This window comes from Natrix helvetica, assembly GCF_964273705.1.
Source record: "Natrix helvetica genome assembly, chromosome: 11".
NCBI lineage: Eukaryota > Metazoa > Chordata > Lepidosauria > Squamata > Natricidae > Natrix > Natrix helvetica.
In genome coordinates this window covers 7,250,412-7,278,362 of record NC_138562.1, presented here as the reverse complement: position 1 = coordinate 7,278,362, position 27,951 = coordinate 7,250,412, and the positions used below count along the sequence as shown (strand labels likewise).

Sequence of the window (27,951 nt, the reverse complement as noted above, 5' to 3'; positions counted from 1 at the left end):
CAAGGAGATTAAGACCTTAAAGTTCATATGAGGTGCCAATAAGTTCCTATTTAGCTACAAAGCCAGCCCTCAGGAATTTCACTATGGATACACATAAGCCAGAAGTGCTGTTTTCTTCAACTACAAATTGCCATAATTTAACTGACCACTGTCTAAGAAGGCAATTCTCACTAATAATCCTACATCAACTTTCCAAGGCTGTCTTGGGCTAAAGGTAAAGGTTCCCCTCGCACATATGTGCTAGTTGTTCCCAACTTTAGGGGGCAGTGCTCATCTCTGTTTCAAAGCCGAAGAGCCAGCGCTGTCTGAAGACGCCTCCGTGGTCATGTGGCCGGCATGACTAAACGCCGAAGGCGCACGGAACGCTGTTACCTTCCCACCAAAGTGGTCCCTATTTTTCTACTTGCATTTTTACATGCTTTTGAACTGCTAGGTTGACAGGAGCTGGGACGAGTAATGGGAGCTCACTCCGTTGTGTGACACTAGGGATTCGAACCGCTGAACTGCCAACCTTTCTGATCTACAAGCTCAGCGTCATAGCAACTGAGCCACCAGGTCCCTTTTTGTCTTGGGCTGCAATGCTCAATAGTCTATCTTTAGGTTAGAGAGCCAAAGAGATGGCCTTGGAGTAAATATCACACGAGAATTACAAAACATGCATTAAGCCCAGGAAATAGAAAGAGTGAGAAAGAAGATCAGATTGATTATGTCGTAATTCACCATCGCATAAGAGAGAAAGTAGAGGAAATACAGGATTTCAAGACTCTGTTACTAGAGTTTATCTAAAAGTAGTACTAGTAGTAATCATCATCATCACCACCACCACCACCACGAAGTACTGGGACTTGCAAATTGAGGTTGAGCGACTGTGGAAAAAGAAATCATGTGTTGTCCCAATTGTAATTGGAGCCCTTGGAGCAATACCTAAAGGGCTTCCTCACTATTTGGAAATTCTAAATTTACCTGACTTGAGCATTCTGACTCTACAAAAATCCACCCTACTTGGAACAACTTATATCCTCCGACGTTACCTTAACAGTTCCTAGGTCCTTGGTTAGGACTCGAGCTGTTGAGCTACCAACCAACTCCAAAAGCTGTGAATCTCACCAAAGATTAAATAATAATAATAATAATAATAATAATAATAATAATAATAATAATAATAATAATAATAATAATAATAGAATTACAAAAAAGAAGAACAATGACTTAGACTATCTTAGTGAGTTTGACAATTACATTAATTTGGCAATTCATTGCCCACTAGACTCTGTTACCAATAATGACCAAGAATAATGAGAATTGTAGCCAAGTATCTAAAGTTCTAGTACAATGGTAGTAGGGGAAAAATACAGTATTTTATTTCTAAAAATATCACCACTTTATATATTTCCCTTATGTGACTTCTTGGTGTGATTTCCCCCCCCCCAAAAAAAACCCTACAAGTCACCCAAGGTTCTAATGTCTTCTCTTAAGGAAAGTATTTTAATCCCTTATGACAGATCACTTTTTTTTTCAGGCAAAGACCTGATTTGGCCTTTGAATGGTGTGTTGAATTCTCTCCAAGAAAATGTGGAGCCAGAACTAAATTTAATTTACATTTGGTTAACATAATATTAGGTGGTAAGGAATTAGATGGAGGAGGCCCAAGAAACCCCAGGGCTGCAAGCTAGAATGGGGATGAGCTCCAGCTCTTACTGTCCACCCCTTCCACATTGCAACTCAACAATCTATGCTCAGGTGTTCATGACTTCACCAGGAATCAAGAATGATTAATTGTTCTCACTGTCAGGAAATTTCTCCTTCATTCTAGGTTGCTTCTCTCTTTGATTAGTTGCCAACCATTGCTTCTTGTCCTGCCCTAAAATTGTTAATACAGAACTGGACTATATAAGTAGTAAAATAAATAAGGAAACTAGAAGGACCCTACCAGGAACTCTTACTAAAATGATAGAAGAATGATCTATTCTGGACACCTGGAGAATAATGAACCTGGGGAAAAAACAATATACATTTTATTCTAACGTGCACAAATCTTGGTCCAGAATAGACATGATCTGGATGAATTCAGAATTAAGTGGAAATGCACGAGATTGAAATTGAACCAAATTTATGGGCAGACCACAATCCAATAAAAATTAGAGCACCCATGAATTCTGACGGCAAGCTGTTCCACTGATGAATTGTTCTCACTGTCAGGAAATTTCTCCTTCATTCTAGGTTGCTTCTCTCATTGATTAGTTCCCAACCATTGCTTCTTCTCCTGTCCTACAAAAGGAGGTTGCTAATTTCTGGAAGGAATTTCTTGGCCAAACCAAGCTCTTGAGAACCTTTGGCAACTCTGAGCTTTAAGACGATGGGCCAGTCCAAATCTAAATTGAAAAGTACGCAACCAAAATCCTACGTACGCTGAAACAAATGCAATCTCTTTCCTTCCAGCAAAGGGAATGTATTTCTAAGTAAATCCAAACAGGAGAGGCACGGTACTTAAGGAAGAGAGAAATCAGCCGAATCGGAAGGCAAAAATTGTGTGTATTAGGAACATTAAAAGGGGCCACTTGAGCCCACGCCAGATCCTTCTTTTAAACAGCCTGTGGTTTTGTTTTGGTTTGCTGTTGAACCGTACACACACACAGACACACGAGCTGATAGAAGCCAGTCCATATGCTATCGCTCCCTGAAATGTTTCCATTCCGCCAGCCTTGTATTTTCAGCTGAAAAACTATGACTGATGCATCTCAACGTCCAAACTTCTCAACCTCCTTCTGTGGGAAAAGCTAAACATCCACATCAGGATGGGATGAGGGCCAGGGAGGGAAAATCAGGAATGTGCCAGGCAGGTGGGGAGGGGAAGCTCCTTCAGGCCCTTTTTCTGGGACATTGGTGGTTAACCAGCCACAAATATAGGAAGAGACGGACGATATAGACGAGGTTTTCCCAACAGCTGTAGCAACACAATAAATGGAGTCCATCTGGGAGCCGTTTCTTTGGTAGGACCTGTGGTGACCTCTTTCCCTCCCACACGTTCATGGACAGCCATCCTGAACCTGTGGGGATCTTCCTACTATGCTCACATCTCCACTGTGGTCATACATTCACTGCTTGGGGTGTCTCACCTGGTTGCCATTTCTGTAGCATCTTTACTACAGGTAATCCTCGACTTACAATAGTTCCTTTAGTGGCAGGTCAAAGTTACTAATGGCACTGAAAAAACTGACTTAGGATCTTTTTTTCACACTTAGGACCATTGCAACAATCCCAGGGTCATGCCATGTGATCAAAATCCAGATGCTTGGTAAGTGGCATGTATGTATGACGGCTGCAGTGTTCCGGGATCATATGATCCCTGACAAGCAAAGTCAATGGGAAGCCATATCCTTTTAATAACTATAGCAATAGCACTTAAACGTCGATACAGCTTCAATGTGCTTTACAGTCCTCTCTAAGTGGTCAGCATATATATATATTTAGAAAAAGTTGTTTATTTTTATTCAACAAATCTTGCATCATTAATCAAACAGTGTGCCATTTCGGTACAATTTTTGTGTCATCATATTTAACATTTACCATCGTTTTAAATACATGTTATCTTTCCATTTACCTTTACATTTCAATTACACTTCAGTTCTGCTTCTCCCCTATAAATCTGCTTTCCTTTCCCATTTCTTTAATTTTATATCTCTTGTTGTCTGTATTCAGTTTCTATCCAGTGATAAAATCTCCCCCGTATATTATAATACTCCGATTCTTCCTTCCCTTTGATTGCCAATGTTAATCTATTCATTTCTGCACAAGTTTAATATTTTCTTAATTACCTCTCCCTCTGAATGGATTTTTTCCATTTTCCAATTTTGTGCAAATACAATGGTCAGCATATTGCCTACAATAATCTAGCTCTTCTTTTTACTGACCTTGGAAGGATGAGTCAACCTTGAACTGCTGGCAGTCAGCAGAAATACAATAGCAGAGTTAGAAGGGATCTTGGAGGTCTTCTAGTCCAACCCCCTGCCTAGGCAGGAAACCCTACACCACTTCAGACAAATGGCTATCCAACATCTTCTTAAAGACTTCCAGTGTTGGGGCATTCACAACGTCTGGAGGTAACTTCTGTTCCACTGATGAATTGTTCTCACTGTCAGGAAATTTCTCCTCAGTTCAAAGTTGCTTCTCTCCTTGATTAGTTTCCACCCATTGCTCCCTCAGGTGCCTTGGAGAATAGCTTGATTCCCTCTTCTTTGTGGCAACCCCTGAGATATTGGAAGACTGCTATCATGTCTCCCCAGTCCTTCTTTCTATTTAATTAGACATACCCAGTTCCTGCAACCATTCTTCATATGTTTTAGTCTCCAGTCCCCTAATCCTCTTTGTTGCTCTTCTCTGCACTCTTTCTAGAGTCTCCACATCTTTTCTACATCGTGGCGACCAAAACTGAATGCAGTATTCCAAGTGTGGCCTTACCAAAGCATTATAAAGTGGACTTCACATGATCTTGATTCTATCCCTCTGTTGATGCAGCCTAGAACTGTGTTGGCTTTTTTGGCAGCTGCTGCACATGGCTGGCTCATATTTAAATGGTTGTCCACTAGGACTCCAAGATCCATTTCACAGTAGCCTGCAATACTGCATTCTAACCATTGCACCACCACGATTCTAACTATGTTACCAACTTAACAACAGAAAGATCATAAAATGGGGCAAAATTCACTTAACAAATGTCTCACTTACCAATAGAAATGTTGAGCTCAGTTGTAGTCATAAATCGAGGATTACCTAGCCAAGGTCTTTCATAGGACCCTTAGTTTAAATCTGGGTTTCTCTGGGGTTTCAAAACTGCACATTGAACTCATTCTGTTCTTGCATTTTAAACCATAGTATTTGTCCTTAATTGTTATTATGACACAAAGCAATAAAGGTGGGGGTGGGGAGGTTAAAATTAATGCTCTCAAAAAAAAAAAAAGGAAAGAGAGAAAGAACGAATGAAAACAGATAGGGCAGCCAGAATATGCGTTGAAAGCCCCCAATTCTCTGCTCAACCTGATTGAATTAAACTAAACTAAATCTGCATGTTCAATTTGTTTTTTTGCTGAGTTTAGGTTGCTGGCTTTAGTGGTTGTTTATTAGTTCTATTGTTAGTATTGACAAAAAGAAAGGAAGGAAGGAGGAAGGAAGGAAGGAAGGAAGGAAGGAAGTAAGGAAGGCAGGCAGGCAGGCAGGCAGGCAGGCAGGCAGGCAGGCAGGCAGGAAGGAAGGAAGGAAGGAAGGAAGGAAGGAAGGAAGGAAGGAAAGAAAGAAAAAAGGACATAACCTGAAATCTTTCGATTTTCTGCTCTGGTTAGGAGTGATTATATAAAAAAACACACAACTAAACTGCCGAGGGGAGAAAATGAATTCCTAATTTCCACTGTCTGTCCCACTAATTAAGGTCACATGTTGCATACAGTAAAATAAAATGAATCTAAGTGTCTTTATGCATCATTACAGTACTGAAGCATGACATAAATACTTTGTGGAACAAAAATAAGGGGAAAAAATGAGGACAGACTGATGGGACATTTTTGTTGATTTATGGATGTTGGTGCTTAATTTTAGGAATTTGTCTTCCATTTTGCCTTTAATTTTTTTAATGTTGGTTCATTAGTAACCCATCCAGAGAACTTTATACAGTAAGACAGCTAGGAAATGTGCAAATGCATCAATGGACAGACAAAAATCACGATTTTCTCCAACAGTCTGAATCCTTCCAACAAATGGGAAAATGCTGGCTAGGAAGGACATATGCCTAGTGACCAGATATGTCCTTCCTCTTGGAGATGCTTCCACCGGACTGCGAGTCTTTCGAATACCTTTGCAGTTCTCCATTCAATTTGACATGTTATCAAGTCGCTGTCATCTCCTATTGACCTCATCAACGTTATTTTCTCGATGTTCATTCTATGGTCCAGGCCTAGTTGCATTATTAACTGGGTAATGGTCCTTGCTCTACTTCAACCAGCAGCAAAAATTATCCTCTTGGAGCAGAACTTAAGAGCTGCCCTACCAACTTCACCTGAGCACCTTCACCGTGGCATTTTTGTTGGGACTACCCAACATCGACCTCCGTCAAGGACCACAAAATCAAGCATTTGAATTCAAACCCAGAGTCATACTTAACGTTGTTGGCCAAAAGCCATACTAAGAGCTACACTTAAGTCCCGGGGAATCCAAAAAGACTTACCGGAACTCCATAAATTCCAGGGAATCCAGGAACACCCACCGGACCCTAAGAAGATAAAAAGGAATGCAGTTAAGTATCGGTCTGGTCATTACAGCTCTTAAGTCCACCCCATAAGGCATCCTAGCATAGAACATTAGATATAATGTCAAGGATGGACTTGCTATAGACCAGGGGTGTCAAACATGATTTCATTGAGCACCGCATGAAGGTTGTGTTTTCTCTGGCAAAGGGCTTCAGGGGGCTGTTGCAGTCAAAAACAGAGCCTGGGGGGGGGGGGCTGTGTGTGGCCCTTGCAAGCTCCATTTTCACTGGCAGAAGCACTGCAGGCCAGTCCTTCACTGTTTCCAGGCCAGGTCTAAACACCCTGTGGGCCAAGCTGGCCCACGGCCTTTGAGTTGGAGACCCCTGCTATAGACAACCTTTTTGCATTGTTTTAGTTGTACTTTAAAGGGACTAGCGATGGCTCAGGGGCTAAGACACTGAGCTTGTCTATCAGAAAGGCTGGCAGTTTGGCGGTTCAAATCCCTAGCGCCACGTAATGGCGTGAGCTCCCGTTACTTGTCCCAGCTTCTGCCAACCTAGCAGTTCGAAAGCATGTAAAAATGCAAGTAGAAAAATAAGGACCACCTTTGGTGGGAAGGTAACAGCATTGTGTGCGCTTTTGGCATTTAGTCATGCTGGCCACATGACCATGGGAATGTCTTTGGACAGTGCTGGCTCTTTGACTTTGAAACGGAGATGAACACCGCCCTCTAGAGACGGGAACAACTAGCACATGTGTGCGAGGGGAAGCTTTAGCTTTACCTAGTTGTATTTTGGTTCTCAGTCATGACTAACTCTTTGTGCAAATGCTTTCTGAGAGTCCCTGGATGGTGGGTGGGCTACAGATATGTCAAATGAAGTGGTAAGAGAAAGCCTGTGAACTCTTTAAAACAATTCATAATCCAGCAGCACTGTAAACCACAGTGAGATCAGTGCTTCAGCTAAGTCCTATTAATAAAGAGACTTTGGTTAAACAAACACAGACCAGTCTTCCTTTCCTTTTGAGTCATACCATGAGCTAAAATAGCTTTCCAATTGTGGTAAAGCTTCACACTTGTATACACAACGCTGGGAGGTTCTAAGCGCAACTATGCTGAGTCCCTAAGGGAGCACAGCACCTTGACCCTCCTACTGGCAGGTTCTGATGGACACTCTGGAAGTGGCACATGATTTGCACAGCTGTAAGAAATAACTTTTAGTGAAATACACACACTCATACATTCTGTGTGTACATAGATAGATGGCTGATGTTGAAGATTAGACAGACGGACGGACAGACAGACGGACGGACGGATGGACGGACAGATAGCTAGATGATAGATGGATGGATGGATGGATAGATAAGATAAGATAGATGATAGATAGATAGATAGATAGATGGATGGATGGATGGATGGATGGATGGATGGATGGATGGACGGACGATAGATGAATGGATGGATGGATGGATGGATAGATAAATAAGATAGATTAGACAGACACACAGACAGACATACAGGGTAACTGGTGAACGTCCAGTAATTTTATTGTCCTGGATATATTAAATATTGTTTTGTATCCCAAAGGACACAGCAAGGTTTAAGATTGCCACTACAGCAGAAGGAAAAAACAGGATTGACTTTGAAGGTGTGTGAGAGCCCTAAAAGCATGAATGAACTTACCTTGTCTCCCTTCATTCCAGCTGCACCTGGTGTTCCTGATACACCCCTCTCTCCTTTCAGTCCTCTCACTCCCTCTGGTCCAGTAAAGCCTTCAATGCCCATTGATCCTTGGTTCCCGATTGGCCCTGGTTGACCCTGCAGAAGAAAGAAATAATGCTTTATTTTGTTCCTCAATCATCTTTTCGCAGATCTCCCCCTTAAGGTCAATATCAGAAAATCATTGAGAGGAAAGCCCTAAACTGAAGGTCCACGTTCTACCTTAAGAAGAAGAGTGAAGAAGGTGGCATCAATATGACCAGAGCTACAGGAAACGTAAAGCCATTAAAAGCCTTTGAAGAATATCTACCAAATCTGTGAGCAGAGAAATTGGGAAGCTGATTTCTCAGAATTTCTCAAGATGTAAAGAGTGTAAGAAAGATGCTCTTGACAGAAATATGTATGATCTGTTGCCAGGATGACAAGGGATGAAACAGATTTTAAACCACAACAGACAGATAATATTCAGAAGTGGCTCAGACAGACACCTCCTAATTCACTGAACTACAAGGAGAAGAAGCCCTCAAAATTTGGCTTCTATCCCAGACCTTGGGGTAGGGTGGGTGAAACTCCCTTGGTTATAATTATTAATGTTTTGATATGTTGCTTCAATTGCAATTTCTTTAATTATTTTCTGAGAGCCAGTTTGCTATAGGGGTTAAAGGCTTCAGGCTAGAAATTGGTAGACAATGAGTCCAGGGGTGGGATTCATATTTTTTTTACTACTGGTTCTGTGGGCATGGCTTGGTGGGAGTGGCAAGGAAAGGATACTGCAAAATCCCCATCCCCTCCCCACTCCAGGGGAAGGATGCTGCAAAATTCCCATTCCCTCCCGATCAGTTGGATAGAAATAGATGGGGGCGAGGCCAGCCAGAGGTGGTATTTACCGGTTCTCTGAACTACTCAAAATTTCTGCTACCGGTTCTCCAAAACTGGTCAGAACCTGCTGAATACCACCTCTGAATGAGTCCTAGCCTTGCCTGAGGGATGAACCCAGCTGGATGACTTTAGGCCAGTCCCTTTCTCTCATCCCCTGTTCTGAAAGCAATGGCAAACCACTTTCAAAATTGTTGTCCAAAAAAAAAAAAAAAAAAACCCTGAAGAAACTAGTTGAGGCAACTGCCAGAAATCAACACCCAAAAGCCATGCATGCAGACACACAACACATTTATGGAGTTATTTTTGTAATTTGATGCAGTTTACTATATTAAATTTCATTCTTTTTATGTTGCTCTTCATTTCTGGTGAGACGCCCGGAGTTGGTTGGCATCAAAACTGAATATGTAAATAAAAATAATGTTCTCGGGGGTCTCGGAGAACAAAGCTAACATGCCAAGCTCTTCAAATTTTGAGAAGATAGATGTCAGGGGAACTCTTCAATTCAAATTAAGAAGAGGAATCACCAGTTTGAAAAGTGTCCAATAATCCTCTTCTTTGTAGGTCTTTCAAGTTAGATTGCATTCAGAGTTTAACATTGCATTATGTTTATGGCGTTATTTTTGTAATTTGATCCAGTTTACCGCCGCCCCGAGTCCCTTGGTGGAGAGGGTGCGGCCTATAAATTGAATAAATAAATAAATACATAAATAAATAAATAAATATACACATACATGCATACACACATACACACACACCAGTGGTGGGTTCCGGATTCCGTTACAACTGGTACGGTTTGAGCGTCCCTGGAATTACCCACATGGCACGCGCATGCGTTCTAGTGTCAAATGACACTTCCGCAAGCCTCCGCAAATGCTCCAGCTACCCCGCAGAGCATCACGCAAGTGCCGTATGCGCCATACAGGTACACGGAAGCGCTAACAGCATAAAGCACCCGTAATGAGCACAGGTGGGTGGGTGGGCCCTCCAGAGCACCGTACGGGAATGGGATTTGGTGCTCCGGGCAAGATCCGGTACGCCCGTACTGGGGCATACTGCCTGCAACCCACCACTCACACACTCACTCACACACACACACACACACACACACATTGCATTTAATTATTGCATTAAACATTACGAGTTGTTAACCTAATTTTTCATAGCTTCTTCTCTGGTAGTATTGTACTATTTAGAGCATACAAAACATTTGCTAGACCAATTCTTGAATACAGCTCATCTGTCTGGAGCCTGCACTACAATTGGACATTAATACAATCGAGCGAGTCCAGAGATATTTCACGAGAAGAGTCCTCCACTCCTCTGCTTGCAACAGAATCCCTTACGCCACCAGGCTTGAAATGTTGGGCTTAGACAATTTAGAACCTTGCCATCTTCCATACGACCTAAGCGTAGTACTTAAAATTATCCGCTACAATGTCCTACCTGTCAATGACTACTTCAGCTTCAACCACAGCAATACACGAGCACACAGTAGATACAAACTCAAGGTAAACCGCTCCAAACTCGATTGCAGAAAATACGACTTCAGCAACAGAGTGATCAATGCCTGGAATGCTCTATCTGACTCTGTGCTTTCTTCCCCAAACCCCCAAAACTTTAACCTCAAACCGTCTACTGTTGACCTCACCCCATTCCTAAGTACACCAACGTGCCTACCGTCCCTGTCCTGCTGTCCCCATTTATTTGTATCCATTTCATGTATTCATAATCATGTTTATACTTATATCTGTTATCTTAGACATGCTTGACAAATAAATACAATAAGAAGTAAAATCAATAGATTGCTATAGGAAAAGCATACTGTGATCTATCAAACTAACTTCTTGAAGTGACCAGACACAAAAGAGAACCTCCAGATTCTAGCAGATTCTGGCAGATTCTAAAAATAGACATTGATGTTTGTTCTGCCACATCTTGGGACCATCAACTGGTTCATTAATTTTTTTTTGGAAAGCAAACTCAAAATTTTAGAGCTGGGATAGCCAGCAAAAGTTCTACAGTTGTTCTTTGAAAGGGCTCGCTTGTGTCAAAGTTTCTGAATTATATAATCAAAACAAAGACTCAAGCGGCATGAAGAAAAGAGCCCCCAATCCTCTGAACAAGTTAAATTTATTCTTTTCGGCTGTAATAACACCGTAAAACCATTTGGAATACTAGTTTTCCTTTAAACAAAAGACCAAGCAAAAAAAGGAGCATAGCTGCAACATATGGATCGCATACAGAGTTCTAAAACTCCATGGAGAACATGCAAGTTCTCCCTGCATTACATCTTGTTCCATGCTGGCAGAACAGCATGAAAAGAAGAAAATAAAACAAAGGAATCAGCTTCTTTCTTTTTTAAAAAAATATCAGAATCCAGGCACTACTAGAATAACTGTGATGACATAACTGTGATGACATGAAACATTGCAGCTGGATTATTTTGCATGTGGAAGGTGATTTCATACACCTATTCTGTTTCTTTCTGGAAGAAGGAGGAGAAGATGGAGGAGGAGGAGGAGGAGGAGGAGGAGGAGGAGGAGGAGGAGGAGGAGGAGGAGGAGGAGGAGGAGGAGGAGGAGGAGATGATTATGGAGACAGAGATGGAGGAGGAGGAAGAGATGGAGGAAGAGATAGAGATGGAGGAGATGGAGGAGGAGATGGAGGAAGAGGAGGAGATGGAGGAGGAGGAGATGGAGGAAGAGGAGATGGAGATGGAGGAGAAGCTAGAGGAGGAGGAGGAGACAGGAAGAGGAAAGGCAAAACATTGTGCCATGAAATATTGTTGGTGTGATAGAAAGCTCAAGAGGGTCAAAGAAAGGACCAGGAAATGAAATGTGGTCAATGGATTTCTTCCTTCTTCCAGGAGAATGACATGGAATTTATTATGTTCAATTTCTCTCTGGTTAGAAAGTTAGAAAATTGCACAGATGTGAGATTACTGGCAGAACTCTCTGGTGGAGAAATTAAATGTGGGCTCTGAATTCTAGTCTATGGAAAGAAAAGATTCTTTCCATGGACCACTATTATTAGTTTATGTCCTAAAAGGCAAATTTCAGAGTTCTTCAAAATTTCTTCCAGGACCCTGAAATGGCTTCTTAATCACAGTAAGCCATCACTAATCTCCCCTATAACATGTATAGAACCCAATCATCTAGTTCCTATGGATGTCATTAACTCCTTCTTTGGAAGTCAACAAGGAGGCCTCACAACTATGTCTTCCACATTAGAATAAATAGGAGGGGTCGTCTTTAACCTTAAAGTCAACATCCCAACCAACCAATGAAGCAGCTACAGTAATTCTCCAACATTGGGCATTATTGACAGACATCAATCATCATCCTCATGAGCGCTTAAAAAGCCAAGGAAGGCTAAAGTCAAATCACAAGCACATAAAAGAGAACCCACCACTTCATTTAGCAGGTTGATCCACGGTGGGTCACCTGTATAATATGGAAGTTCCTCTTGAGGTTTACTCTGAGCCTCCTTCCTTGCAATTTGAAGAACCTACTGATTCTTTCCTGTCCTCTATTGACTCTGAAGCCACAGAAAATAAGTCCACTGTGATAAATCTTCAAATATTTGAAACTTGATATTGCATCTACTCTCCTTTGTCTTTTCTATAGGTCAGAGGTACCCAGATTCTTCAAACATTCCTTATGAGTTTTGGCTTCCAGATCCTTCACCACTTTGGTAGCCCTCCTTTGAACTTTCTCCAGTTTGTCACAGTCCCAACAAAGGAGAATATTTGCAGTTTAGAGTTGAAATCTCTGAGCTTGGTTGTTTTCTTGCAGACGTTTCATTACCCAAATTAGTAATGTCATGCTAGGTCACAACATGCTCAGCATTGATGATGTCTACACTACATTATTGGAGGTCAGTCAAAAGTGCCTATAGTCAAGGCTTTGGTTTTCCCAGTTGCAATATATGGTTGTGAAAGTTGGACCATAAGAAAGGTTGAGCGCCAATGAATGGAGGCCTTTGAATGATGGTGCTGGAGAAGACTCCTGCGAGTCCCTTGGACTGCAAGGCGATCTAACCGGTCAGTCCTAGAGGAGATCAACCCTGACTGCTCTTTACAAGGCCAGATCCTGAAGATGAAACTCAAATACTTTGGCCACTAATGAGAAGGAAGGACTCACTGAAAAGAGCCTCATGCTGGGAACGATTGAGGGCAAAAGGGGACTGCAGACAATGAGGTGGCTGGATGGAGTCACCGAAGACGTCGGCGTGAGCTCAAGTAAACTCCAGAGGATGGTAGAGGACAGGGAGGCCTGGAGGAACATTGTCCATGGGGCCGCGATGGGTTGGACACGACTTTGCAACTAACAACAACCAAAGAGGAAACAATTCCATTGCATGGTAACGTCTTTTATATATCAAACTTCACTGCATGCAGATACTTCAAAGTTTCATAGCAGCTGCTTATAAGATTTAGGAAGTCAAATCAACTCATAGTTGCAAGAAAGTGGTGCATCTCTGTTTTGGGTCCTCACTTAACCACAAAGCTCAGGATAAATCTGGCTTATCTCACAACACTCTCTCCTTCGCTTTTTAATTCTAATGTTAGTCTATCCATTTCTGCGCCTGTTAATATCTTCCTTATTATCTCTTTTTCTGAAGGGATATGTTCACTTTTCCATTGCTGTGCATAAACCATTCTTGCTGCAGTTAGGATGTGAAGTATTAGGTATATTGACCCTTTGCTATAGCCTTCTGCAATAATACCTAATATAAATAATTCTGGCTTGAATTCTATATGTTGTCCAACCATTTTTTTCTAGCCACATCAGAATTTGTAACCAAAATCTCCTTGCTTTTTTTTTTTTACAGGTCCACCACATGTGGTAGTAAGTGCCTGGTAATTATTTACATTTCCAGAATTTTGGTGATGTATTGCTAAATATTTTAGCCAATTTTGCTTGGGGGGGGGGGAAATAAAAAAATCATATTTTAGAAAACCACAATAAACTTTAATCCTATTGCTTGAACATTTCCCACTCTAGAAGTCATTAAGTGTTCCTAGGTGATATAATAATGGAGATATGAATAGAATAGAGCTGGAAGGGTTCTATAATGAATTTTAATAGCACCAGTAATGCTTTAATTGGTTTACAGATGACAGGTTTATTTATTTGTTTATGGGTTTTATATTGTGTTCTTTATTTTACTCTTGCTATAGCCCACCCAAATCCGCCATCCTGGGCCCAATTTTTTGGGAAGCCTGGCTCTGCCTGTCACAAGCCAGGACAAAGGGTGAGTGATGGAGGAGTGACACCTCCTTAAAAAAAACCTTGGTCCAGCTGGCCCGGCTGGGAGCACCTCGTAAGGTCCCCTTTCCAGGGTTACAGGAGAAGACGGTCCAGGGTTTTGAAGGCGGAAGAGGGCTCTACGCCCCAACGGCAGATAAAGCGGCAGAGCCATCTTCTAGGAGAAGAGAAACTCCGATTCCAAACCTCCACTGCCTTGTGGCTACATCCACTACTGGAAAAGGCTTCAGGAGTCAACCTCCAGGCAAAATCCAGAGCCGGAGTCCCGGAAGAAGTTCGTGACTGTGTACAACCACGTTCTGGTAACTCCTGAGACGCAGCTGGAACCAATCGTATCAGCTCTGCCGTTCCATTGGACCATTTCAGCAACGTGGAGAGGAGGGAATCTGCTGCTTGGGTAACAATCTATCCTCCATATTAATCTACCCAGGCCTCGTGTTCTGGAGAGGACACTCCAGCTTTGATCTCTTTCCAGAGCACACCACCATAGTCTTTTGAGACTGAAGGATGCCAATGGCCAATGGAGCCCACCCAAAAACTGTTTGGGATGGGCAAGCTACAGATTGTGAAAAAAATAAATATTTCAAAATAAAGGATGTGATGTCCTAAGAAACAAAGCAGATTCTGGCTTAAAATGACAGCCTTATTCAATCTACAAACCAATCCCACTTACCCCGGTCTCACATGTTGTCTGAACCCAAAGCACAGCTCTTTGATTCTATCTCCTCTGTTAATGCAGCCTAAGAGGGTGAATGAAATCCAGCTAATTACCTTTGCTGAAATGCATCACCCCAAGTGGGTTAGAATGATGGTGAAAGCACCAAGATCTTCTCTGGGGCTGCTTCCTCCTCCCCCCCCCCCACCTTGGCTTGCAAGCTCTTTGCCACCAGGGAGGATCAAACCCAGATGGTTTAAACATCAGAGGCAGTGAAGTTAGCTCTAGGCCAGCCGGAATGCAGATAACTTGCAATTATACCAGGTCCTATCTAAGGATTTGTCAGATTAGCCAAGGCTGAGAAGTGCTCCTTACCTTCTCCTTAATTGAGAACAAAAATGAGGCTTTGGAATGAATGGAATGAGAGAAATGCAAAGAATCCCCCCCTTTGTTTTAAGAAGCAGGAACGATACGGCATGGCTTTCGGAAACAGGGAGCAAATGGCAAACTGTAGCAACACAGTTTAAAATCCAGCCTTGGGAAATGTAATTGTATGCAGATGAACCTTCTTCCATAGGTAGTAATAGGTAAAGGTTACCCTTGCAGAGAAGAGCAACGAAGAGGATTAGGGGACTGGAGGCTAAAACATATGAAGAACGGTTGCAGGAACTAGGCATGTCTAGCTTAAGAGAAAGAAGGACTAGGGGAGACATGATAGCAGTGTTTCAATATCTCAGGGGTTGCCACAAAGAAGAGGGAGTCAAACTATTCTGCAAGGCACCTGAGGACAGAACAAGAAGCAATGGGTGGAAACTAATCAAGGAGAGAAGCAGTTTAGAACTGAGGAGAAATTTCCTGACAGTTAGAACAATGAATCAGTGGAACAACTTTCCTTCAGAAGTTGTGAATGCTCCAACACGGGAAGTTTTTAAGAAGATGTTGGATTTGTCTGAAGTGGTGTATCGTTTCCTGCCTAGGCAAGGGGTTGGACTAGAAGACCTCTAAGGTCCCTTCCAACTCTGTTATTCTATTCTACTCTACTCTATTCTATTCTACATGTACTAGTCGTTGCCAACTGTAGGGGGCGGTGCTCATCTCTGTTTCAAAGCTGAAGAGCCAGCGCTGTCCGAAGACGTCTCCGTGGTCATATGGCCTGCGTGGCTAAACACCGAAGGTGCACGGAATGCTGTTACCTTCCCACCAAAGATGGTTCCTATTTTTCTACTTGCATTTTTACGTGCTTTTGAACTGCTAGGTTGGCAGAAGGTGGGACAAGTAACAGGAGCTTACTTCGTTACGCGGCGCTAGGGATTTGAACCACCGAACTGCCGACCTTTCTGATCGACAAGCTCATTGTCTTAGCCACTGAGCCACCACCTCCCGAAGCTAGAATAGTAATAGCCTCTGTTAATAGCTGTGGTTCTCCTCTCCAAAACTACTGTAGTTATAACTCACCTTGCATTAGGCAAACACACAAGGCAGGACAGCTTCAAAACAGGTGGTCTTTCTTTTTTAAAACTTTTCTCCTCTTTTTTGTAATAAAGACATAAGGAACATCTGTTCTGCTTTCTCTAGTAGACCTTTTATTTTTTTTTACTGTCTAAACTCAGGAGCGAGCCATCAATCCACTGACTCCTTTTCTCACCTCAGATGCCCTCTTTCAGGGTCTGCATTTTTAAATTTCCTTTTAAAAATACTCTAGGAAACTTTTGTCAACAAGGAACTTGGCCTCCATCCCGCTACAAGTCCCATCGTAGCCAGAAATCCTAAGAGAATTGCAATTTTGGATCGCACTGGGGATATTTTTGAAAACTGCTTTCCAGTAGATCTTTCTTAATTTAGATCTCCCCTCCACCCTCTGACAAGGGCATTGCACAGAGAAATTCAAGCAAATACTTGTAGCTGAATTCGCGGGTGGACAAATAATAACTTTTATCTCCAGCTGTTATACAAGTCACCATTCACTGATTTATTTTGCTCGAGCCATGTCTAACGTCTTCCTTCTCTGCCTTTCCAGCTTCTCATCTCATCTCTCCAACCTTTCCTTCCTAAAAACCTAAATTGTAATAATCTAGGGGAAAAAATATGCGTGGGTTACCAGGGGGTCACGGAAACAGTGGTGAAATTAAAAAAAATTGCCCACTGGTTCTGTGGGCGTGGCTTGGTGGCGGGGTGTCAGGTGACTGGGTGGGCGTGGCCAACTTTTTTTTTCCACTTTTGAAAGCATTTTTTTCCTGTCAGTTTGGGCGAATAGGCAGGAAAAAAATGCTTTAAAAAGCGGAGTGGGGGGAAAGCTTCACAGCTGAGCCGCGCGATCCTCAGAAACTTTTTTTTTAAACTACCGGTTCGCAGAACCAGGGACAACCATGCGTACCGGTCCAGCCGAACCGGGAGGATTTCACCCCTGTACTGAAGGCATCTTGCTGACTTAAGGGAAGGACAGCAGGGCACCCCTTCCGTTCCATATCTAAAAACCGTCTGAATTGGATGCTGCCGCTTACGACATCACATCGGGAGGTTGTCCCTTGTGACATTTGGAGAGACCATTTTTCCTTATGGCTAGGCCTGGCAGGATGTTTAGGGAGCTGAAGAATAAATCGCATGGCAAATCTGAACTTCCAGAGATAAGAATGGCTAAGTAGTTGAGAAGGAACAACAAAGTTGCCATCACAAAGGTTTTCCAACAGCTGCTGTCAAAGAGACCCAGTTGCTTCAGTCTGCCTAAGACAGGGGTGTCCAAACTTGGCAACTTTAAGACCTGTGGACTTCAACTCCCAGAATTCCCCAGCCAGAAGTCCACAGGTCTTAAAGTTGCCAAGTTTGGACACCCCTGGCCTAAGAGATGACATACACCAGGACAGGAAGAAAATACAGGACTGGTGTTGTACCCAGCGGTGGCTTCCACATTTTGTTACCACCGATTCGTCATGTGCCTGCCCGCTTCACACATGTGCTTTGCTCATGTGTATGCCTTCCGTGCATGCGCCTGGCCTCAAAAATGTGCCTAAATAGGACTGCATAGAGTTGGGGTTGGGCAGGCCACCCATGATTTCCACTACTGGTTTGGGTGGACTGGTCCGAACCGGCTGAATCCCACCTCTGGTTGTCCCCACTATCTCTCTGCACATCCTCTCTAGGTTATCTGTTCTAGACGGGCGAGAACACCATGAATTGTAGATGCAATCAAACAAGTGCTTTGGACAGACAAATGGGGATTTGATTTTGCCATCCAATGCTGGTCTGTTAACTAACATTCATGGCCCTGATCACTCTTGCCTTAAGTTTAGCTCGAACCTTTTCCTTCTTGGATAGGGTCTAGAAGAGAGTGTCCAACATTGGCCACCTTGAGACTTGTGGACTTCAACTCCCAGAATTCCTCAGTGAATTCTGAGACTTGAAGTCCACGGGTCTTGAACATTGCCAAGTTCAGACAGCCCTGACTACCAGAAGGCTTTAGGAAAAAAGAGGTCTTGCAAGATATCAACATAGGGGAACTATTGCTGTTATGTCTTGAGAGAGGAACACACCTCAAATTTTAAAAAGTTGGCTCCACACATGAGTTGTTGCTCTTATTCACTTGTGCGTGTATTCTCTCTCTCTCTCTCTCTCTTTCTTTCTTTCTGTCTCTCCCTCCCTCTTTCTCTCTCTTTCTCTCTCTGTCTCTGTTTCTCTCTGTCTCTCTCTTTTCCTTTCTCTCTTTCTCTCTCTCTCTCTTTCCCTCTTTCTCTCCCTCTTACTCTCTCTCTCTCTCTCTCTCTCTCTCTCTCTCTCTCTCTCTCTCTCTCTCTCTCTCTCTCTCTCTCTCTCTCTCTCTGTATGTCTCTCTCTCTGTCTCTCTCTTTCTCTCTCTCTCCTTCAGGCATACACACACACACTTCAGTTTTGGATGAAGACAGTCAACACTCCAGCAATCCCTTATAAGGTATGCGCTCTGCAGAAGAGATCTGGTCTACTTCAGCTCTGAGGAGAGATACTTTAAACCCATTTTATCATTCCCCAAGCCAATCGCTTGCTAGGAACCAAGTTTCTTAAATATAATTAACAATATTTGAGTCGTGACTAAGCTAACTAAAATATAGTCAGAGGTAAACGGCTGCCAAATGTAAAACATGGGTTTCTTGGGGCACTTTTTTCTGCTGTAGCTCTTAATAAAACTTTTTATCTTGCACTCTCTTTGTGCATATTTTTTCTCCTCGCTTGATGTCCTTTGGGCTGGTCCTTTCTGGTGGGTAAAGAGCTTTTCTGGCTGAGAATTGGCCAAGTTGATTTCATATATGTTGTCATTTTCAGGTACATCCCCACTGATTTTAGGGTGTCCAGTCAAGGTATTTAACATGGAACAGCCTGAGTAAACACTCTCTCTCTCTCTCACACACACACACACACACACACACACACACACCATTCTAGTCTTGTTTCTATCCTCAGCTGCATGATTTCTGCTTAATTAATGAAATTACCATATTTTTTCAGACTATAAGATGCTCCTAGCTTTTGGGGAGGAAAAGAAGAAGAAGAAATCTGCCCCTGCCTCCCAGCAATTTGCCTCCTTGCAACAAACAGCCTGGTCAGCTTCAGCTGATTTAGCATGAGCAGCTGATTGGTGATTAGATCGGCCTCCCAGAATACCACTTCCCCCCCCCCCCCTACCTATTTGCCTGAACTGGCAGGAAAAAAATGCTTTAAAAAGTAGAAAAAAGTTGGTTACACCTACCCGGTCACATGACCCACCACCACCAAACCACGCCCATAGAACCAGTGGTTAAAAAAAATTTAGATTTCACCACTGCTTCCTATGGTACTAAAAATGCATAATTATAGGAGGAGGAGAAGCAGAGCCTGGGGGTGGAATCAAGAGAGCAATCCGCTTAGAATCCTTACGTGTCCATAAACATTCCGAGTCCAACCTCCCGTGAAGTCTGTTGCCTCTTATCAAGTTCCCATTTAGTACTCACTATTAGTTGACTAGATTATCATATGTAGGCTTGAGCAATTAAGTATGGACCTGGTTCTATCCACCTGACAATCATTAATCTACAGAAGTTATTCCCTTCTCCCAAAATGTAACAGGCTGTAACTTTGATGGCTTTAAGGTTAATTTTTTTTTAGAAAGATTCAACTTTGTGGGGCTGCCAAAGGTAACAGATGAAACAGATTTTTAAAAAGTGCCACTATTCATTGAATTCTTATCTCACTTCTTTTTCTGGCCGGAGAAATCGCAAAAGTGCATTCATGATGCACAATGTGGTTTGCCTCGTGTGTTACTTTGTGTATCTTGGGGGATTTAGCCAGAGTGACGTATAGCATGGATTAGGGTTTTATGAGTCATTCGAATTCCGCAGATTCTGGTTTATTAAATCAGTTATGGATAGGCAGACTATTGCTTCATAACTGCGCAACCTCTGCTTCTGTCACTCATATTTGACAGAACTCACTTGTCCGAGCTGCGAAAGTGGCCTGACTCCAAGCCCCTTTTCTATGCTGCTACAGTACAAACCCAGAAACCACATTTCTTCCTCCATAATCAATTAATATAGCATGCATTTCTTTGGAACACTCAAGTGGACTTAACTGCCTCTCGGATTAAAACAGAAGAAAACTAGGACACCCTTTAGATAGCAATTCAAAGCATTGAATGGATGCAGAGGTGGCATTCAAGAGGTTCTAACCAGTTCTGGAGAACCAGTAGCAGATATTTGAGTAGTTCGGAGAACCGGTAAATACCACCTCTGGCTGGCCCCGCTCCCATCTATTCTCTGCCTCTCGAGTCCCAGCTGATCGGGAAGAAATGGGGATATTGCAGTATCCTTCCCCTGCCACGCCCACCAAGCCACGCCTTGTCCACCAAGCCACACCAACAGAACTGGTAGTAAAAATTTTTTGAATCCCACCACTGGATGGATGGATGGATGGATAAAGGGGGGGGGAGAAGGGAGAGGAGAGGAAGGGAAAGGAAGGGAAGATTTTTTACCTCTTCCTGGTTATTTAAGCTTAGCCCATGGCATTTTCTTTGAGGCAAAGGAAAATAGTATTTGATGTACAGAAGGCCAAAATGGTGAAGTCATAGCTTGGGGCCTGCCAATGAAGGCAACCAATTGATGATGATGAAATAAATCTAATGAATCTTGTCCCACTTCTCACCGTCTACAACCTGAGCCAGATTCCTTCTTTCAAAATCCTCCGATAGTGCTAACAGAGTAACCCAACAGAGCTCCCGATGAGCCAATGAATGGGTGGAATCTTCTCTATAGTTGGGAACTCTAGTTGACTGCAGTTCAACACTTCCCCACAAGGAGGAGCTGCCTATAGAATAGATCCATGATGGCGAACCTATGGCAGGCATGCTCAAAGCGGCATGCGGAGCCATGTCGCTTGGCACGCGTGACATTGTCTGTTCCTCTGCTGAGTTTTTGGCGTGCATGCGCATGCAATGATCAGCTGGCCTAGGTGCCTGCAGCAGTGCCGGAAACCAGAAGGGCTGGTCTCCAATTTTCCAGCGTCAGGATGCATGCCGGCCAGCTGATCAATGTTTCCAGCAGTAACTGGAAGACTTGCTGTCTGGCATGAATCCTTGCACCAGAAACTGGAAATTCATCTTCGGATGTGCGCATGCCCCTTTTCCTGGTCACAGCCCAGATGAGTGTGCACAAAATGCTCCCTTTTTGACACTCGTTACTGCACACGCATACGGGCTCACATTTTTTGTGGCACTTGGTGCGGAAAAGGTTCACCATCGCTAGAATAGATAGATGGAACCAGCCTCTTTTGATCAAGACTAGATTGTGTGTTCAGCTTTGGAAGCAACATGGGGAGAAGGGGAAAGGAAAACGGGGAGGGGTAGTACAGGTTAACTCCTGGCGAGAAGCAATGGGTGTGGCATTTGCATCTCCCTCATTGGTTTTTCAAAAGAAATGCAACAGTCTACTGCACAATAACACTCTCAAACCTAAATGTAGCTTTTAGTCCCAGGGGAAAAAAAGTCTGTCTTATTAAAATAAACATGCGAAGTAAGTCAATCCTCTTGAACTTGGTAGAGATAAACTTCTAAGAAAATGCTGTGCTTACAACAGTTGCCTTATCCCGAATGCATTTTTTGTAGTTCCACTAAACCCAACTTCTCCAATCTGTTGCCAGCAGGTATATAGGGCTATAGGTAGTCCTTGACTTACGGCTGTAACTGAGTCTGGAATTATGGCTATAAATTGTTGTGGTCATACGTTGAAGCATGCTGTGAGTGGATTTGAAGTTAACGTAACTGGATTTGAAGCAGAGGTGGTTTTGAGTAGTTTGGAGAACCGGCAAATACCACCTCTGGCTGGCCCCGCCCCATCTATTCTCTGCCTCCCGAGTCCCAGCTGATTGGGAGGGAATGGAGATTTTGCAATCTCCTTCCCCTACCACGTCCGCCATGCCATGCCATGCCCACAGTACGAGTAGTAAGAATTTTTGAATCCCACCACTGATTTGAAGGCTAAGCAAAGCCACAGTCATTAAGCAAATCTATTTTCCCCAATGGGCTTTTTTTGGGGTCAGAAATTGGAAATAAGCTGGAAAACTGGCAAAGGGGGGGGGGGGAATCACAACTCACACATGTGACTGCAGGATGATGCAAACGGCCATAAAATTGAGCCAGCTGCCAAGCGCCCAAAATGCAATCACGTGACCACAAGGTGCCTCTGGGGCAACCCGAACTCTGAAAGCAGGTCACAAGTAGCTCTGTGGGGACCTGTCGTAACTCTGAATGGTCATTATGCAACTTGTTATATGCGGAGGACTTGTCAGGCACAAACAAATCAGAACTGCATACAGTATGGATAGGCCTAAGTGGATAATTTAGGGCTGATCACCTCTACTACAAGAATCTCACCAGACTGTCTGCCTTCCTGTGGGGACTGGCAGAGAGAGGCCTATGGGTCTGAACCGCAGACATCTCCTCCCCCAAACAGACTCTAAGCAAGAATGTCTCTTTACTCTTGTTCTGCCCGAGGCTTCCCAAGAGCATGAAGTCAACTCCTTGTCTTGACAAAATCTCCTTTTATTAATTTATTGTGAATTCTGCTCATTCCCATCCAGCAAAGTCTTTCAAGGGAGGATTTACAGTCACAGACCTTATCTGGCTTGGAGAGCTGACAGGCCAGTATCTGCAAAACTTGGCAAGGAGTCTCGGAGAGTCACGAACCAGTTAAGAGAGCTAATTGTCTCCTGCAAACTCCACTCCCCTTTTGCTACTCTTTGATTTCTTCTGGGAGGGGCCATTCATCATCCACCTGTGGCCTTACTCCCAAGTCGACCCCTGTTCTGTGGCTGTTCCCTTCGTCTGGCAACTCTGTGCATGCACACACTGGGAACAGGCTCCAGCTGTTCGTCTGCCTCACTGATGTCTGACTCTGAAAGCAGCTGTTAACTGGCATATGGCCCTGCACCCCCTCTGACACAGAGTCCTCATCAGAGCCTTCCCCAGACCCAACGTCCTTGAATTGGGCAGCCTTCATCCCATCCATTTCTGGGCTCAACCTAGAAGAAGAAAATTCCACCTAAGCAGAGGTGGCATTCAGCAGGTTCTGACCAGTTCTGGAGAACTGATAGTGGAAATTTTGAGTAGTTCAGACAACCAGTAAATACCATCTATTGCTGGCCCTGCCCCCCTTTATTCTCTGCCTCCCGAGTCCTAGCTGATTGGGAGGGAATGGGGATTTTGCAATATTCTTCATCTGCCATGCCCACCAAGCCGCACCACACCACACCAGGCCCACCAAGTCATGCCCACGGAACCGGTAGTAAAAAAGATTCAATCCCACCACTGCACCCACCTAACATTCCCTCTTCTAGGTCTTCTCCAATGAATCAAGTGCAGAAATATTACATGTCCTCACCCATTCCTTGTTCGTATAGAAGGACCAGAACCTTGGTTGCAATTGTTACCAGAGGCTACAATGCCTGTCCTCTCCTGGAACTAATAAGCTGTAATTAAAGCAAAATCCCATGATCAAAACGACCAAGAGAATGAAAGGAAAATCTCTCCTCTCTAATGAGAACAGACGAAGCATCAAAAGACCCAAGTTCCTCATCTAGAATTCTCATTGGGAAAGGTTTATCAAATCATAAGCTGAATCCAGGAATGCTTGTCATCATTTCAATAAAGTGCCTGGCCTTTTTTTTTAAAAAAAAAAACTATGTGCCTGCATTAACACTCCCAAAGGCTGTTTGTTCATCTGTTGATATAAAGTCCACGTCCTGCCTGCTTAATCTTTGATAGACAGCTCCAATTGTTTGCGAAATCCCCTACAACAAAGAGCGAGAAGATCTACGGTCAAGCTGAGATCCATCATTCATTGGGACTTCCTGTCCCTCTGTGGCTGGAATTCACGACTGTGCAGAATATTCAATTGTGTATCAGGCTGAGGCTTAAGCCAGGCCTTTTGTACACCCACATCTGAGGCCTGGACAAAGATTTCACCTGTCAAGATTTTATATGCATTTGCTGGTTGACGAGAGGCAGAAGGAAGTAGGGCTGCCTCAGATGGCTGGGAGCTACTGTGCAACTATCAGCAATCTGGGTGCGATCACAAGATAACCAGCCCATCTGGGACTTTCCATAGCTTCGGGGAAGTTGATGTGGGCCATCAAAAGCTGCTCTCCAAAATAATAAAAAAATATCTCAAGAAAACCAAAAGTCAATGGAAACCACTGGGGAAAAGGGGGAATCTTCTCAATACTTGGCACATAATACTGTTGTACAAGGACTCCTAATGCACCCGAAGCCTTTGAAGAGTTCAAAGCTACATTTCAGTTATGTCAATATCCCTCCCTACACACCCAAAAAGAATGTGAAGTATTCCTTAGTACTTGCAGAAGAGATCTAAGAGAAATGGATTAAAAATTAGAAGAACCAATGATGATCTGTGATGAATCCAGTCAAGGGAATTAGGTGGTCTAGAATCTTTTCACGGTGGTCAACAGATTCCCCCCAGCAAGCTTATAACCAGAGTGCAACAATGCTATTCTTCTCTTCATCATTGGTACTCAGCAACCATTACTGACTCATTGGAGAAGAGCCCAATGCTGGGAACGATTGAGGGCAAAAGAAGAAAGGGACAACAGAGAATGAGGTGGCTGGATGGAGTCACAGAAGCAGTAGGCGTGAGCTTAAATGGATTTCAGAGGATGATAGAGGACAGGAAGACCTGGAGGAATGTTGTCCATGGGGTCGCAATGGGTCAGATTACGACTTTACAACTAACAACAACAACAACCATTACTTGCAATATTATGTGGACAACCTTCAAAGGCATTTTTTAAAATCTTAATTTTAACCTGCTTGAGAATGCCTACTTATTTTTCTTGGCAGTATTTTTAATATTCTCTGTAAACTGTACACTATAAACCAGTTTGATCTAGCGGTGAAGGCACCAGACCTGAAACTAGGAGAGCGTGAGTTCTAGTCCCATCTTAGGCAGGAAAGCTGACCGGGTGACCTTGAGCCAATCACTCTCTATCAGCCTTAGGAAAGAGGAAATGTCAAATGTCTTCTGAAAAACCTTGCCAAGAAAACTGCAGGGACTTTTTTGGGGAGGTTTGTCAAACGTGTATGAGGAAACAAGTATAAGTATGAATATAACATATAAACGTAAAAGTATAAGCAGGTGTGAGTATAAACATGGGCATAAACGAAAGAAATGATTACAAATAAATGGGGACTGTAGGACAGGGATGGTAGACACACTGGTGCGCTTATGTACTCCCCTTACAGACCTCTTAGGAATGGGGTGAGGCCGACAGTAAAAAGTTTAAGGTTGAAGCTATGGGGGTCTGAGGATGTAACAACAGAGTTGAGTAGAGCATTCCAGGCGTTGACCACTCTGTTGCTGAAGTCGTATTTTCTGCAATTGAGTTTGGAGCGGTTTACCTGGAGTTTGTATCTATTGTTTACCCATGAATTATTACACGTGTATTATTATTATTGTACTCACTAGGAATCAAGAATGACTCAAAAAACAAAGTCAGAGACAGTCTGGTCTAGTGGCTCGAAACCAGGGGGTAGTGAGTTCTAATTCTGCCTTTGACATGAAAGCTAGCTGGGTGATTTTGGACCAGTTACACCTTCTCAGCCCAATCTACCTCAGAGGGTTATTATTGTGGGGAAAATATGAGCAGAAAGGAGTATTAGGCACTGTTCATTGCTCTGAGTTATTTACAAAAATAATAAAAAGGTGGGTGTCAGGCCTGAAACTGACCTGGCTATGGCCGTGGAGTTTCTGTGGAGTTTCTTTCGCGGGATTTCAGGCTGACACAGCTTAGAGCTGGAGAAGGGAGTAAGAGGGATGTGTGTGCAACCCAAACAGCATAGCTTTCTGCTGCGTCAGAGGCATTAAAAAAAATCTAAAAATAAATATGACACCATAGTGATGGTGTCCATACCTGGAATACTGTTTAATGGTCACCACATTGCAAAAAAGATGCTGAGACTTTGGGTGTGTGTGTGTGTGTGTGTGTGCGTGCAAAAAAGAGCAACTGAGATGATTCAAGGCCTGGAGACTAAAGTGTATGAAGAATGGTTGCAGGAACTGGGTTTGGTTACTCTAGAGAAAAGAAGGACTAGGGAGGGAGGACCTGAAAGCAGGATTCCAATATTTGAGTGATTGCCACAAAGAGGAGAGAGTCAACTTATTTTCAAAAGCACCAGAAGGCAATGAAAAAGAAGCAATGGATGGGAACTAATCAAGCTGAGAAGCAGCTTGGAACTAAGGAGAAATTTCCTAACAATGAGAACAAGTAACCGGTGGAAGGGTTTGCTCCAGACGTTGTGGGTGCTTCGTCACTGGACGTTTTTAAGATGAGACTGGACACCCCACTTGTCTGAAGTGGTATAGGGTCTCCTAGAGCAGGGGTGTCCAAACATGGGAACTTTAAGACTTGTGGACTTCAATTCCCAGAATTCCCCAGCCAGCATGGCTGGCTGGGGAATTCTGGGAGTTAAAGTCCACAAGTCTTAAAGTTCCCAAGTTTGGACACCCCTGTCCTAGAGGGTTGGACTAGTAGATTTCTGTTATCATGGTTGTTCTCTAATATGCATTTCTCATCACTAAGAAATCTCCATAATTGATGAGTTTTTGTTCTTAAAGCGAAAAAAAAAACCTTAAGTGTTGCTATGGAAAAACCAGTGAGGGTAAAAAGATGAATGAAGGACAAGATAATCCCCCACTTTATTTGCCGCGTTATAATTCAATAAATGCAAAAGCAGGTGTGTCTCTCAAAGACTTTCACTTAAAGTCTTCCCTCCTCAGACAGGGATGCCAGGGGCAAATTCTATTTGATCAAATTGAATACAATTTTACAAGAATGTACACATGCACCCAATCTTCCTAATTACTCAAAAGATACACAACCTCATAAATCGACATTTCTGTTGAGATGCCATAGCACGGTTGATAAGATTCATTCCCCATGAATCTCCGCAACTAGATAAAGCTGGAAAGAGACTTTCTCTGAAGGCACAAGTAGCCTAATCCCATCATTTCAAGCTCAGCTCACACTTCTGCTCATGCCCAGCAAAATTTACTTCAAGCTCAACACTGGGTATCAAACCCAGGTTTTTCTAGACCATTTGGAATGCTATGGTGCTGGAGAAGACTCCTGCGAGTCCCTTGGACTGCAAGGCGATCAAACTGGTCAGTCCTAGAGGAGATCAACTCTGACTGCTCTTTAGAAAGCCAGATCCTGAAGAGGAAACTCAAAGACCTTGGCCACGTAATGAGAAGGAAGGACTCACTGGAGAAGAGCCTCACGCTGGGAAAGATTGAGGGCACAAAAAGAAGGGGACGGCAGAGAATGAGGTGGCTGGATGGAATCACTGAATGAGTAGGCATGAGCTTAAATGGACTCCAGAGGATGGTAGAGGACAGGAAGGCCTGGAGGAACATTGTCCATGAGTTGCGATGGGTCGGACATGACTTTGCAACTAACAACAACAAAACCCTAGATTTGCATATGCTGCTAATTCAATATACATGTTTGATGCCAAAGCATTCCAAATGAGGTCAAACATTCACAGAATGAAGTCACTGTTGGTCCTTTATGATGGAACTGAAATATGGTTTATGGCAATATTAGAATTGTCAAACTGTCTGATGGATATCAATATCAATGATGAATATCAATAATACCCTTGATCAAGCAAACGACAATTTGAAAGCT

General features: G+C 43.2%; 2 protein-coding genes across 3 annotated transcripts in view; one reads left to right on the top strand and one right to left on the bottom strand.

The window, feature by feature from the left end:
* The window catches only part of COL4A6 (collagen type IV alpha 6 chain), a 203,971-nt gene that overhangs the window by 81,371 nt on the left and 94,649 nt on the right, over positions 1 to 27,951 (bottom strand). For both annotated transcript variants that reach the window (XM_081963965.1, XM_081963966.1), the window contains exons 4-5: positions 7,918 to 8,052; positions 6,215 to 6,259 (exon numbers count right to left, since the gene is read on the bottom strand). In XM_081963965.1, the coding sequence (XP_081820091.1) occupies positions 6,215 to 6,259; positions 7,918 to 8,052 (180 nt within the window). The remainder of the gene's footprint in view (positions 1 to 6,214; positions 6,260 to 7,917; positions 8,053 to 27,951) is intronic.
* Positions 1 to 27,951, top strand: part of RAB39B (RAB39B, member RAS oncogene family) — a 404,112-nt gene that overhangs the window by 373,340 nt on the left and 2,821 nt on the right. The window lies entirely within an intron of this gene.